The sequence below is a fragment of the Dendrobates tinctorius genome, unplaced genomic scaffold (genome assembly GCF_039654945.1).
Source record: "Dendrobates tinctorius isolate UK_male_01 unplaced genomic scaffold, ASM3965494v1 ptg000203l, whole genome shotgun sequence".
Classification (NCBI taxonomy): Eukaryota; Metazoa; Chordata; class Amphibia; order Anura; family Dendrobatidae; genus Dendrobates; species Dendrobates tinctorius.
In genome coordinates this window covers 27,060,661-27,075,590 of record NW_027361870.1, presented here as the reverse complement: position 1 = coordinate 27,075,590, position 14,930 = coordinate 27,060,661, and the positions used below count along the sequence as shown (strand labels likewise).

The 14,930-nt window shown below is 44.1% G+C and overlaps 1 protein-coding gene across 2 annotated transcripts in view; it reads left to right on the top strand.

Annotated features, from left to right (window-relative positions):
* Window positions 1-14,930, top strand: part of SPTBN1 (spectrin beta, non-erythrocytic 1) — a 247,019-nt gene that overhangs the window by 195,513 nt on the left and 36,576 nt on the right. For both annotated transcript variants that reach the window (XM_073553919.1, XM_073553920.1), the window contains 6 exons: window positions 151-353; window positions 992-1,082; window positions 2,045-2,191; window positions 4,272-4,535; window positions 14,154-14,378; window positions 14,519-14,608. In XM_073553919.1, coding sequence (XP_073410020.1) covers window positions 151-353; window positions 992-1,082; window positions 2,045-2,191; window positions 4,272-4,535; window positions 14,154-14,378; window positions 14,519-14,608 — 1,020 coding nt within the window. The remainder of the gene's footprint in view (window positions 1-150; window positions 354-991; window positions 1,083-2,044; window positions 2,192-4,271; window positions 4,536-14,153; window positions 14,379-14,518; window positions 14,609-14,930) is intronic.

Sequence of the window (14,930 nt, the reverse complement as noted above, 5' to 3'; positions counted from 1 at the left end):
CCCCCAGTCAAAATTATTTCTACTGATAATATAAATGTGTGAGCAAATTATTAAAGAAATGGCACATAAAAGCAATTTATTAGAAAACTGAACCAGGGCATATAAAAGTCTAGAAAAACTCTAAGTCTGTGTATGATCCTTTCATCATAGGAATATGTCCTGGCCCACACTGAAATGCCAAATAACTTGGAAGCTGCTGAAGCTGCCATCAAAAAGCAAGAAGACTTTATGACCACCATGGATGCCAGCGAGGAGAAAATCAATGCAGTTGTAGACACTGGAAGAAGGCTGGTCAATGATGGCAACATAAACTCGGATAGGATTGAAGAAAAGGTTGACTCCATTGACAGCAGGTATGAACCGTCTACAGTTTCTTATTGGTGATATATAAAGCGTTAATACTTTCCCAAAGCTTCGGACTCCATCTGTAGTCGGCATTCTTAGTGATTTAAGTGTTTTCCTTTTCTGAAACTTAGAAGTCTGAAGAAAGAACAATACTCATTCAATTTCCATTCTATTGAAGGATTTTAACGATCGATGAATGTAAACCTGTTACATTGTGCATGCAGTATGATTTCTGGACATCATGGTATAATATAAAAAGGATAAACTGTGCATCATGATATATAGGTTTATTGGGCACGACTCAGTATGAATTGTATTTTATTCTTTGAGCCCCCTTCTGTTTGTATGCATGAGTCCAGTGAGCGGTTCAATGCAGTCATTACCAGCTATCACTGCAAGCACAGTCATACAAGGATTACTGTCAGTCATGGAGTAGGACCTCCCACCAGAATCGTATGTGTACAATCACAGGATTTGTATGAGTAAAATGCGAGTCGTACTTTTCCTACAAAAATGTCTATCAGTCTGATCGGCTCCTCCTGCTTTCAAATCGGATTCATTTTTCGACATAATGGGTTCCCTGTAGGATTAGGGTAGTAGTAGTCCTGCACCTTTGTATTTAAATGCTTTGTTTTTTTCTATTTAGACATAAGAGAAATAGAGAAGCTGCAAACGACCTCTTGACACGTCTGAAGGACAACCGAGAGATGCAGAAGTTTCTACAGGATTGCCAAGAGGTACCACCTCTTATCCGCTATTAACATAGAGTGATAAGACATATTTGATTTTGTAATAACTTACATTACTAATTAGTATGAAATATTGATTATTTTCTTACAGCTGTTTTTCTATTCTTCCTGCTGTTGACAAGTGGGTGTTACCAGTTGGGGGGGTGTCCTTGTGCAGACTGACTGTTGCCCAATCAGATCTTAGAGGGGCCAGACTGTGTTGGAACACGCCCCTTTTAAAAAAGGAATTAACGCCCTTTTGTAGGAGAAATGAGAGGGGGCAACATAAAGCAAATGTAGAAACAAGTTTTTAGAGTTGTTATATTGTGAGGTTTCCAATTTGTAAAAGAGCTTGCAAGAGAGTATTCGGATCTTCTCTAACATAAGTTGCTATGCTGAAAATGCACAGGTTCAAGTTCACAAATGTAGTATTTTTTTATGTACAGTATATTACAAAATTTGCACACCTTACTGTGTACTCTTCTGGCTGACTAACATTTCATTAAGCTGCTGACATGGTTGGGTGCCTTTCCTTCTCTGGTGTCCCATGATATCTGTGCATTAATGATGTATGGCGTCTGCGAGAAGCTTTATTTATTTATGAGCTGTGCTGTAGAATTGTGAAGGGGGAGATAAAGCCAACTCGGGGAGGTGCAGGTAGCTTAGAGCCAAGTCCTTGCATTTATTTTTAATAACTTTTATTCTTGATATTTTTATATTGTTAACCTGGAGATAAAATGTAGCATAAGGATGACGATCAGCAGCTCCTAAGATAAACGGGCGTCTCTCCAGGAAGAGATGGATGTGTCATCTATTGGATCCTAGATCAGTCTTCGATCATATCGAGAGAATTCCATATGTTTTAGTTTATTTGCACTTTTGATACGTTCCAGATGTGCAGGCAGTAGATTGGAGGTTTGTTCGGAGCATTACGTGTATCTTAGAAATATCACATTTTCCCTGTCTTTCAGCTCTCCCTGTGGATTAACGAGAAAATGCTCACTGCTCGAGATATGTCTTATGACGAGGCCAGAAACTTACACAGTAAATGGCTGAAACACCAAGCCTTTATGGCAGAACTGGCTTCCAACAAAGAATGGCTGGACAAAATAGAAAAGGTAATAAACGTCAAATGGTGCGTAAGTTCTGCTTAAGGGCATCTGGTATGAATATTAGTCGTCCTTCAGATGTATGAAAACTCTGTAAATGACTTGCACACCAGATCTCTTAAAGGAGTAGCCCAATATTTTAGTATCTGATTTTGGATCAGAAATCCCCACAGATCGCCTCTGGCAGCCGGTTGTAAATAGTGTATGGATCAGAATTGCACAGCACCGACAACTGTGTAAGAGCCTTTGCTGAGGACTGTAACTCAGTTCCTATTTAATCAATCTGATATTGATGACCTGATGATACGTCATCAGTATCAAAGTACTGGAAGACCCCTTTAACCACTCATCAGGTCTTGGAGAAGTTCTAAGGTTTGGTTTCTGACTGCATTTTGTGTGGCATCTGATTCCTCACTCCTTCTCTTATTGCGAACCTTCCGTGTTTCTCCAAAGATGTCATGGCTGCACCAGAATTTTCAATAGTTCTGCAAGATACTGATCCCTATTTTATGTCCCTCAGTTGGTACCTTTAAAGGTCCTTTTGATGGGGCCATGATTGGCAAAACAGATTTCTTTCCAGATTAATGTCCAGTATTAACTTGTGTGTTTTCTTGTTTGGTTGCTGGACATTTCGAGCTGGTCACTTTTTAGAATTATTGGTCTGTTACCCAACTCTACATGTAAGCGGGGGGAAGTGCTGCTAGCAATCAAAATATGAGGGGAGCGAATTGGAGATTGTTTGTATAAAGCCCCTCATGGTAATTGTGACACATTAGTGAAGTTGAAAAAAATTGGATCGATTTCTTTAAAGCAACACGTCAGCATTTTTTACTTCACTGGCTGAGTGGTAATGATAATGCCTGTACCCTACCGCTAGTAATATACTTGCCTGCTGCTGTCTTCTGCTCTACCTGCTCATGTGACAGCAACTTTGGACTGACCATAAGTCAGAGGTAACGGTTACAAGTGCTCAGCGTAAGTCTGAGACCCTCGTTCTGACTCTCATAGACTTACATTGAGAAGTGACCTCCGGCTTGCACTGCCAACACTGGTCACAAACTGCATAAGACGACCGGAGTGGTGCTGAGAGCAGAAGAAGATGGCAGCTGGTAAGTAAATTATTAGGGACAGGGCACATACATTAGTGATACTGCAGAAGTTACAAAACAAACGCCAAACAACCTGCCGGAGTGGTGCTTTGTCAATTGGCACTTGTTGTGAGCAGCTTATTAGTCCTTGTAAAAGGACCCGTTATGATACGTTTAGTCTCATTTTACTACCATAGAGATACATGAGCAATGATCTGCCAGTATCCAATAGTTTAATGATACATGGTGACCTGGCTCTCCATTGCTCCAATATGCAGTTGTGCATACAGTGTATGAGCCTGGGAGCCTAATGGTCACTACTATGTCCCATCACAAAAGGCTCGTCAAGCAGATCTAGCATTGCGCATGCTGCACTACCTGCTGTATAGCAGGAGGATCTCTGCAGGTTAATTAGGTTAATCCGGCGCATGTTTTTCCTGAGCTAGAATCATGTCCGCCATACAATAATTAGTATTCTGTGTAATGATGTTTGTTAGGTGCCCATTATCATGTGACAACTAAACTCCAAGGGTGGAGATCACAAAAACAAATATCATGCTGGGATCTAACTATAATTAAAAAGTACAATTAAACAAAAAGGCCCCGGTTTCCCAAACTGTTTTACTGATATTTTTGGCTTAAAACTGTATGAAAAGACACATTTTAAAGTTGCACAAAAATTTTGCAACTTTCGACATTAGACAACTTTTTTTAAAATTGTGTGGAAAGTGGCTGACATTATTCATTATGTCACAAAAAATAAAAAATTCATAAATTTCTGTAGTCCCGTAGTGACTGGTGTGTCCTACAGAGAAAAAGCGAGGTGCATTTCAGACCACATCTGAGTTTTTATTACTGTGCATGCTTCTCTATATTCTCAGTAGGTTTCTGTAGATGCTGGTGGCCATGGGGAAGGTTTGCAAAAGTCATCTTTCCAAAGCATTCTCTAAATATCAGAAGTTTCCACTGAACAGTTTACAGTGAATTATTTTGTTTCTTAGGAAGGAAACCAACTGATTGCAGAGAAACCAGAAACTGAAGCCATAGTGAGGGAGAAGATGACCGCCTTAAATAAGATGTGGGAAGAGCTTGAATCCACTACACAGACCAAGGCCCAGAGACTTTTTGATGCCAACAAAGCTGAACTTTTTACCCAGAGCTGCGCAGACTTGGACAAGTGGCTCCATGGCCTGGAGAGTCAGATTCAGTCTGACGATTATGGAAAGGATCTCACCAGTGTCAATATCCTCTTGAAGAAACAGCAGGTGAGTTCAGCAAGAAAGACAAAAAAAAAAAAAAGCCTTGTTTCTTGAGCACTTCCATAACATTCATCCGTGGTCGTTGATGTTGACTTTGACCTGTATCTGTGATGGCTGCACGAAGCCTTTCTCACAATAGCAATCATTATGCGCTATAGCCTAATAGATATACCATAGCTGGAGGGCTACAGGGGAAACAAAGTTTCACGTACCTTTTTTTTTTTTTTTTCTTCTTCAAAGCCAAAATGGAAAAGCAACAGTATTTAAATACTGCTGGTGCTTTGGACACCTTTTTTTCAGGATTTATTTGTGCAGCCAGATGTTTCATCCAGGTCTACAGTGAAGCGATGCGTTTTGATTTCATATCTGGTTTATTTGTTGTGGGGGTTATTTTTTGTCCATGGCGTCTATTTTAACACACATTTTAGATATCAACTCCTCATCATTGAAGCTTATACATGCATTTAGAGTTTAAACACGGAGTAAAATGCTGGGTCCACATCAGCAGTATATGAATACTTGTGGTTCTACAATATTTCAGATACGATTAGAAGCAAATAATTTGTTTTTAGAGCGCAATTAAAACTTTGTGAATATTGGGAAAAAAACAGATGATACAAATGTAGCAGATGAAGAAAATTCTACTAAAACATAAAAAATGATGAAAACACTAAATTTCGTAATCCAAACTACATATATTATTAAATAGATTTTACACCCAATAAAAATGTGGCACTTGAATAACCCATGCAGAATGGCTGTATAATTCTTTATAAATCATTCCACCTTGACGTCCAATTCCTCAGTATCCTTCCTCCCTGCTGCTGCTGAGATGCTCAGTACAAGCTGCTGCTATCTGGGTGGGCACAGACTCATGAGATCTAGATTATGGACTCCTAAAATGCTCCTCTTCATATCAAGGAATACACGGCCATTCTGACATGGATTATCAAAGTAAGTATATGAGTTTCATCAGGTTTAAGAGATCTAGTTAATGTATACAGTTTGCATGGCAAAATCTTGTGACAGATCCACTTTAAAAGCAGGAGTTAAAGAAGTAGTCGAATGTAGTCTGCTTGGGTGACATTTTCTTTATATAATCGGACATGTCGTCTTTAATTGTAGAAAGATGGAGAACAGTGGGCTATATTTTCTCCTTTCTTATCCACTTTGGCCAACGTGGATAACTTTATAATTGCCACCTAGTGAAGATGGCTGGTGCTGCATGTCGACCTTTTTATCAGCCTTGCAACACTACAGCGATATATCCCAAACTGTACACCTCTACAGACAGCGGCTTCTGGGTAGTCGTCTTGTTTCATTTTTGTCCAATTCATACATTTTTCCCATTGAGCACTGACAATGGGACTTCACCGTAATTTGTATTTTGGGGTGTTTTTTGTTTTTTTTTTCACGGTGCACTTTTCTCCTACGCCTCTTTTGGGGACACAGACCGTGGGTGTTATGCTGCTTGCCACTAGGAGGACACGAAGTAAACACAGAAAAAAGCTAACTCCTCCCCTGCAGTATACACTCTCTCGCTGGCTGCTGATTCCCCAGTTCTTGCTTAGTGTCTGTAGGAGGCACTTGGGTCTGGCTTCAGATCCCACCGTTTTTATTTTATTTTTGAATTTTCTGTAAATTTTTATTTTTTAAATAACGGAGTGAAGGGGGGCGACTATTCCTTTCTACGGCCCGCTTTCCCCCGAACCAACAGGCAAGCACGCGGAGTATACCTCCCCGTACACTTTCCTGCGACGACTGGGGCTGATTCTTCTGGCGATGGTTCCTTTACGGTCCCGGTACCCCTCACGGATACGAGGATGAGCGCACGGAGAAGATATGACCAGCGCTTTCGGATGCCCTGAATCGGCCCCATAGCTCTCCATCCCCCTGCCCATAGGGTGGATCGATTGAGCAGTACCCCTGTAACAACCTCTCCGGCTCTGCTACATCGCCCGGGAGCTTTTTTTACCTCAGGATCTGAAATGGGATGAAACCTGCAGGCTCCTAGACAGCTGAGACAGAGCGAGCATCGGGTTGGAGGTATGGGGTCGGGTCCTGGTCCCTGGGAGAAGCGCTGACAGAGTCTCAGTGGTGGCATACCAGCGCCCTGTCGCGGCCCCCTCGCTCCCCCTTCACCCGGTGAGCAGGGTAGACCCTAAAATTTAGTCCCCGGATTTTCAGCCTACTAGGCCGCAATTTACAAAGCGCCGCCCTCTGTTTGCGCCGCCGCCCACGTCTTTGGCTCCCCTCGCTCTGTACGAGAAGCGCCCTGCCATTCTCAGGGGGCCATGTCCTTAACCCCTTCTCTTCTTCTCGGGCTCTGACGGCTGCGGGGGTGCACGCACGGATGGACAACACCTGGTGATGCTACACGTCCACCGATATTCCTCCCAAGGACACAGCGTCAGGACCGCGGGTAAGCTGCATCTGCTCTCAGAGAAAAGCTTAACCCCTTCGCTGCACATTCCCTGCAGCCCAGACTCTGCTTGTAACCCTTTCACGGGTACTATGCCTCAGTCTAAGGAAGCAAAAAAAAAAAGGGGGGGCAAATGAGCGCACTGCGTTCTTTACCGCTGGTACCTATTGCAATACTGCCTTGCCCAGTACCCAGACTAATCCGCTATGCACGGATTGCGACCCGGCTTGTGCTAAAACGCCATCCGCTGCAAGGTGCTCCCTGCGTTTAGTCCCCCTGTGTGGGCTGCGTCTTTGTCACGGTCTGTGTAGTCACTGACCAAGGCTATAGACTCCTCCGGGAATCCTCTTTAAGTCAGAACTGGCCTTTACCGCCCGAGAAGGGCTTTGGCGACGGCCGGGAACTGTCCGCCAGCAGGGGCCGTGCTCGTTCAAGGGATCCTTAGGTCTCTAGAAAGCGGACCTATGACACGTCCCCTAGTCACGCCCCCGATTCAGCATCGGCGAGTTCTGTCTCTCGCTCTCCCTCTCCTAATGTTCGCAGAGAACAAGACTCTGAATTCGAGTCTGACATGTCAGTCCCTCAGAATTCCGCAAATGTCCATGAATCGTTTGATCCTCTAACAGTCAGTCAACAAGTGTCTAACGTTGGACGAGAAGAATATTCTCGCTCAGGAACATGTTATCTCCTTTAAGAAGACTAAATGTGTACGCAGGGTATTTGCCAGCCATCCGGAGTTGAAGGACATTATCTAGAAACGTAGGAACCGACCACATAAGCGGTTCACAGGGCAAAAGCCTATCGAGGCTAAATACCCCTTTACTCCAGATCTAATGAAGGATTGGCTAAAGTCCCCCTCGGTGGAACCTGTATTGTGCCTTGCTCCTAAAACACTTTGATCCGTTTCTGAGGGCTCTTCAGTCAGAAACCCCTCCGATTGTCAAATTGGCTACCTCGCCAGTTCAGTTTTTGGAGCTTCAGGAGCGACTTTTTTTCCCATCTTTCGCGGCGACTTGAGTGGCTAAGGCAATTACCACTTGGTTGATATTAAGGCCTTAATACGGAAGCTGGCAAACTGCGTCAAAGTTCCTTACACTTACCAGTCCTACTCTAACATGAAAACCTCAAAAAGAAGAAAAAATCCTCCAAAAAATTCAGATACAAACCAGACAGGCCTAAATGCATCTGCACTAATACAGGTTGCAGCGGACCTAAGTAAATTGGCAGCTGCACAGGTGCATAAATACTTTTCCTCTTTTTGAGGCTTTCATGTTAGAGTAGGACTGGCAAGTGTAAGGAACTTTGACGCAGTTTGCCAGCTTCCGTATTAAGGCCTTAATATCAACCAATACCTTACATATATTGATATTCTTTTTGTGCACTTTTTATATTTCTTTCAGGGTGCAGTTGCGCCCAAATGGTTCTGCAAGCTTGTGGCCTCTGTTCACACGGGATGCATTCTAGTTGGCACTGGGCAGCCCCCCTATATGGTGTTGTGAATCTGAAGCCCTGCATTCCCTGTGTGAACACTGTCACATGCGGATTATTCTGCACTGGTGTACCACACGGCCAATCCCTGATTGTAGGCTGGCTGTTTCATTTGGTATTTATGCACCTGTGCAGCTGCCATTTTACTTGGGTCCGCTGCACCCTGTATTAGTGCAGATGCATTTAGGCCTGTCTGGTTCGTATCTGAATTTTTTTGGAGGATTTTTTCCTCTTTTTGAGGTTTTCATGTTAGAGTAGGACTGGCAAGTGTAAGGAACTTTGACGCAGTTTGCCAATTACCACTTGGGCAGAAATCTTAATTACTGCCTTCCAATGTAGCAATCCTCCGGAGACAACCAGTGTTGCCAAGCAGATAATTCACGCATGGGATTTTGCAGAAGACGCCTCATTAGATGCCGCTAATTGCGCTGCTAAGGCAACCGCTAATGCAGTCTCCATCAGAGGAGCGCTTTGGCTATGCGACTGGCGGGCAGATTCTACCTCCAGACACTTCTGCCATATCAAACTGTTTGCCTGTTTGGACAAGAAACTAGACCAGCTCATTTCTGACACTTCCGGGGGGAAGAGTAGGCTTCTTCCCCAACAAGGGGCTGCCCGGCTGTTTTTCAGAATCAACAGCCGACTCGTTTGTCGACCTTTTTCGCAACAGCTCCAGCTGGTCTTCCGCAACCTTCTCTTCCGGATCAGGTCGGTCCCCGCATGGAGACAGAGGTTCCCAGATCTCTCACAGACCTAACCGCTCTTGGAAACCCAGGCCGACAGCATCTGGATCTAAGGAAGCAGATCCCATAGATCCTCTACTCAATGACTTGTTGTGGTATCCGGCAGACACCGACAAAGTAGGCGGCCGTCTGCTGTCATTCAGTCACAGCCTTCATGTGCCGTAAAGGGATGGAGTCATCCTTCCGGTCCCTCATGACGAATGGTTCAGCGGTTTTTTATTCAAACCTTTCTTTGTGGTTCCAAAGAAGGAAGGAACGATGCGGTCCATACTGGACCTCAAGCTGTTAAATCAGTTTGTCAAAGTATGGCGATTCCAAATGGAATTCCTCCGATCGGTGTCGCCTCCATGCAAAAGAGAGAGTCCCTATCATCCAGCAGTTCCTGCGTTTTGCAATTCAAAATGAACTCTTCTAGTTCGTTGCCTTGCCCTTCGGTTTCGCCACCGCCCCCAGGGTCTATACCAAGGCCATGGCGGCTGTCATGGCCATTCTCCATGCTCGGGGAGTGGTGGTACTGCCGTATCTGGACGACCTGTTGATCAAGGGTCAATCCCATCCAGCCTGTGAGAAATCCGTGGATATCACAGTAAATACACTTTCTCGCCTGGGTTGGAAGATAAACTTCGAAAAGTCTCCCCCTAACACCAGTCCAGCAGATTTCCTTTTTGGAATTGATCTTGGACTCTTCTCGCGGGTTGGTCATTCTCACTCCAGAAAAGGCCCGAGCCTTACAACAGGCAGCGCGGACTCTTTTCCCGACCGGTTTCTTACTCCATACATTTTCAGCATGATAGTTCTCGAAAACATGGTGGCAGCGATGGGAGCGGTCCCATTAGCACAGCTCCATTTCTGCCCTTTACAACATCCGTTGCTGTTAACTTGGGACAAGAACCTGTTCTCCCTGGACCGCCGGTTCCTTCTGTCCCTGTGGGTCAGACGAGCCCCCAAGTGGGGGACACTGAGATCCTCCCTGAATTTAAGGGAAGTTCTTTCTCTCAGTACGATGGTCGGTGGTGACCATCGACGCCAGTCTCCTAGGCTGGTGTGCGTTTTTTTCTTCGTCACCACACGGCACAGGGTCGTTGGTTAATTCGAGAGTCACGCCTCCCCATCAACATCCTGGATATTCGAGTGATCAAATTAGCTCTGAGTTTCCACCATCTCCTTGCAGATCACCTCATCAGGATCCAATCCGACAATGCCACGGCTGTGGTATCAACCGTCGGGGGTACTCGGAGCAGGGTGGACATGCACAAAGTGAGTCACATCCTCCATTGGGCCGAGACCAATCATTCGCCCATCTCAGCAATCCACACCCCGGGTGTGGACAATTGGGCGGTGGTTTTTCTCTGTCGCCAAGGCCTTGCCTCGGGAGAGTGGTCTCTTCATCCAGAAGTTTTTTTCAGCAGATCTGCTATCGCTGGGGGACTCCAGATGTGGATCATATGGCCTAAAGACTAAACAGGGTTCTTCAATTCATTACCCGATCGCACGATCCATGCGCTATCCGAGCGGACACCCTAATTCTGCCGTGGCACCGGTTCCGGCTCCTGTGCATTCTTTCCTTGCTCCCGAGGGTGATCAAGAAAATTAGAGCAGAGGGAATACCAGTGATCCTAGTCGTGTCAGATTGGTCGCGCCGGCCATGATATGCAGAACTAGTACAACTAGTCGCTGGCATTCCCTGGCGACTTCCATATCGCATTAATCTACTCTCACAGGGCCTGATTTACCACCAGAACTCCGGGGCCCTGTCTTTGTCGGCGTGGCCGTTGAATCCTGGTTTTTAGCACAGGCTGTTTTTTCTCCCGATGGGATCTCCACTATGATTGTTAGGAAGCCTGTGTCCATGCGCACTTGTCACCGCACCTGGAGAACCTTCTCGTGGTGCAAGGATCATGGTCGATCCCCACTGGTGTTTTCTATTCTTTCCATATTGGAATTCCTACAATCCGGATTAACGTCAGGTCTCGCGCTTAGCTCGCTCAAGGGCCAGATTTCAGCCTTGTCAGTGCTATTCCAATGCAAAATCGCCACCGGACTTCAGATGAAGACATTCATTCAGAGAGTCTCCCAGGTGGCACCTCTATATTTTAAGGGCCATTAGAATCATGGGACTTTAACTTAGCTCTCAAAGCATTACAGGAGGCTCTTTTCGAACCACTGCAGGACGTACCACTAGCTATTCTCTCTTGGAAGGTGGTCTTTCTAGCGGCAATTATGTCAATTACACAAGATTCTGAATTGGCAGCCCTGTCCTGCCGTCCTCCGTTCCTGAATCTTCATCAGGACGAGGCAGCTCTCAAGACGTCCCCGTCTTTCCTGCCCAAAGTCGGGTCTTCTTTTCATCTCAATGAAGAAATTGTTTGGCCGGCCTTCCACACCCTCGATGTGGTCAGGGCTCTGAGATGGTACATCTCGCGGACGGCACCCTTCCACAAGTCGGTTGCCCTGTTCGTACTTCCACAGGGGCATAGGAAGGGTCTAGCCGCTTCAAAACCATGCTAGCCAGGTGGATTTGCTTGGCTATTCAGGAATCCTACCGTGTCCGGGACACACCTGTCCCAGCAAGGATTCAGGCGCATTCTGTTCGCGCAGTAGGCGCCTCTTGGGCCATTCGGCACCAGACGTTGGTAGAACAGTTCTTCAGCGCTGCGACTTAGTCCAGCCTGCATACCTTTACAAAACATTACCAAGTTCATGCTCAGGCCTGTCTGCAAGGCTGCGACTTGGTCCAACCTACATACCTTTACAAAACATTACCAAGTTCATGCTCAGGCCTCTGCGGATGCAGCTCTTGGCAGACGCATCCTGCAATCGGAGTACCACAGTATTGAGCCAATGGTACATGAGGTATTAGCAGTTGTATGCTCCCCACCCAGGGACTGCATTAGGACGTCCCACTGTCTGTGTCCCCCAATGAGGCGTAGGAGAAATAGGGATTTTTGTGTACTCACCGTAAAATCCTTTTCTCCAAGCCAATCATTGGGAGACACAGCACCCACCCTGTTTGACGTATTGGTGCACTGTAGCATTTTTAGGTTTTGACAGAGTTATGATTATTGTCATTTGTTTAATGTTCCTACTGCTTTTTTCACCGAACTGTGGAATTCCCAGCCAGCTAGAGGGTATATACTGCAGGGAAGGAGTTAACTTTTTTTCTGTGTTTACTTAATGTTCTCCTAGTAGCAAGCAGCATAACACCCTCTGTCTGTGTCGCCCAATTGTTGGCTCAGAGAAAAGGATTTTACGATGAGTACACAAAAATCCCCATTTTTTTTTATAATTCATAAGAATCCTTGATGGTTAAAATTTTATATAAATAGCAAAGTAGAAATACTGATGGTTATTGCTATCGTACCACATCCAGCAGGGTCCTGGTGCAGGTTACACCTCTCCCGCCCAGATTCCATGCTATGCTTTTTTTTTTTTTTAACACGCTTTTTGAAATCCTTTTAAAAGGCTCAATGACAAATCTGTACAAAGCATCAAGAGTGAGTAAAAAGACTTTTTTACATTAGTTCATAAGCCATTTATAAGAGCCAGAAAGCCCAGGACAATGGAGGGAATGTGTAAACCGCTCGGAGCTCCTACACGGCCCCTGCCCGCCGCGACCTCTAAACAGCTTCTGTGTGCACATTTATTGTTATGGCAGAATGTGATCTCTGAAATGTCAGCTATTCAAAGGATTTCAGACACACAGAGACTACTGTATGCTGGAAATAAGGAATTAACACAGATTTTATTTCCCTCTCGCTCTTTATGGCTCTGTTTCCCTGTTATATTTAGCTCAGACTTGAGAAGGGTTTGTCTAGCGAGTGTCTGACCATAAAGGCTTTAACCCCTCTGGGATGAAGGCTCAATATTACATTGTGTGCTTATGTGGAAATCATTACACCAGTATATGAAAGTTGGACATTAAGGTCCCTTTGATCGGCCTAAAGATGCCGAGTGGCAAGATGGCAATGACAGCATGAGTGTCTACTGTTCAGCTGAAATCTATCATTAGAAAATGAGCTATTGTTTAAATGTGATGTTTGTGGTACATGTATTTAAAAATAAATGTTGACAAGCTTTATTCAAAGGCAACATAGTAGGCTCCTTATCAGCAGAGGCAGGGTTACAATGACAGGTGACACCTCTCTACATAGCTGATAACTTGGGATCCACCAATGACCATAGATGATGTTGCAGCTGACACTGCTCTTCCTCCCTCCACAATGACCCTTTGCACACACCAGTTAGATGCTTCAATACAGTTGACATGGTCAGTTTGTTCATTTTGGCCAATGTACATTTGTTTCCTTAAACAGAAAGTTAGAATTTAAGAAAGCTCCTTACTGGCGAAAAAGACATGAGATATTGAATTTCAACCCCTTTTATCCTATTGTCCTGTAGATAAACAGACCATTACGAAGAACTTCATTAGAAGTGTACGGAGGGTACATATCTCCTATATAGTGGTCAGCCGACTGCGGTCTTCTGACCAGCGAAAATGACCAATCAATCACTTGTTTTCAATGGGGGTAGGGGAGTTATCTGCAATAATTTGTGGATTATTTTCATTGGGAACTAAGGAATTTGGTGATGTACAGTAGTTCACCATGCTCGACCCTTGTCTCCCCACCATCATTCGTCTGAGGATGATTTGGCTGACATAAATCTATCCGATAAAATCCACCTATATAGCTTGGGGAATTTATAGGGACAACGATATAGCTATTAGTCTACGGGGCAATTTTTTTTTTTACAGTGTTATCATTCATTTTAAAGGAATTAATGTAAAAGAATGAAACCCTGAATGGCTAGGAGACTCTTTAAATCTAACTGGATAGGACTGTCAGGTTAGAGAAGCCCCTACTTATAGTGTTCATATAAAAAAAAAATTTGGTACTAACCTAAAAATGGGAAATGTGCTACCCTACCATTGTACAGTCTAACCATGAACTGACTTTGCATATTTCTTGCCAGATGTTAGAAAATCAGATGGATGTCCGTAAGAGAGAGGTGGAAGAACTTCAGAGCCAGTCACAAGCCCTCAGCCAGGAGGGGAAGAGCACCGATGAAGTGGACAGCCAGCGCATCGTAGTGGAGCAGAGATTTGTAGAGCTGCTTGCTCCCTTAAATGAGAGGAAAAAGTACCTCCTGGCCTCTAAAGAGATCCATCAGTTTAATCGAGATGTGGAAGATGAGATTGTAAGTGAATGGAAACATCCTGAGGTTTATTAGGACCTGTTATCCATGTCATTTGTTACTTTTTAGATTGTAGTGCTTTTTTTTCTATTGATTATTTTTTCCTTTCTGTAGAGAGTTAATTTGGTTTAATCTATTTTCAGCTATGGGTTGAAGAAAGAATGCCGATTGCAACATCCACTGACCACGGACACAACCTCCAGACTGTCCAGCTGCTAATAAAGAAGAATCAGGTTGGTTTTCCCAGCGCTAAGTGCTCTTACTGGAAAAGTCTGTGTTATTGTAATACTAGATTAGCAGAAATCCTTTCAAAGTAGAAAAAAAATAATATCCTAAATTTTAAGATCTTGCAAAACATTTAGGTTTTCTTTTAATCTTCTATCAACTTTTTCCCAGAAGTCCCAACCATACATTATTCCATGTCATGACATTCCAAGGACATTTTGCCAAAAGGGTCCCAAATATCAAAACCTCTATGAAAAAAACATTTACAATTTTACTTTTATTATGTATTTAATTCCTTCATTAAGGGTATTAAAATCATTGTATTAATTA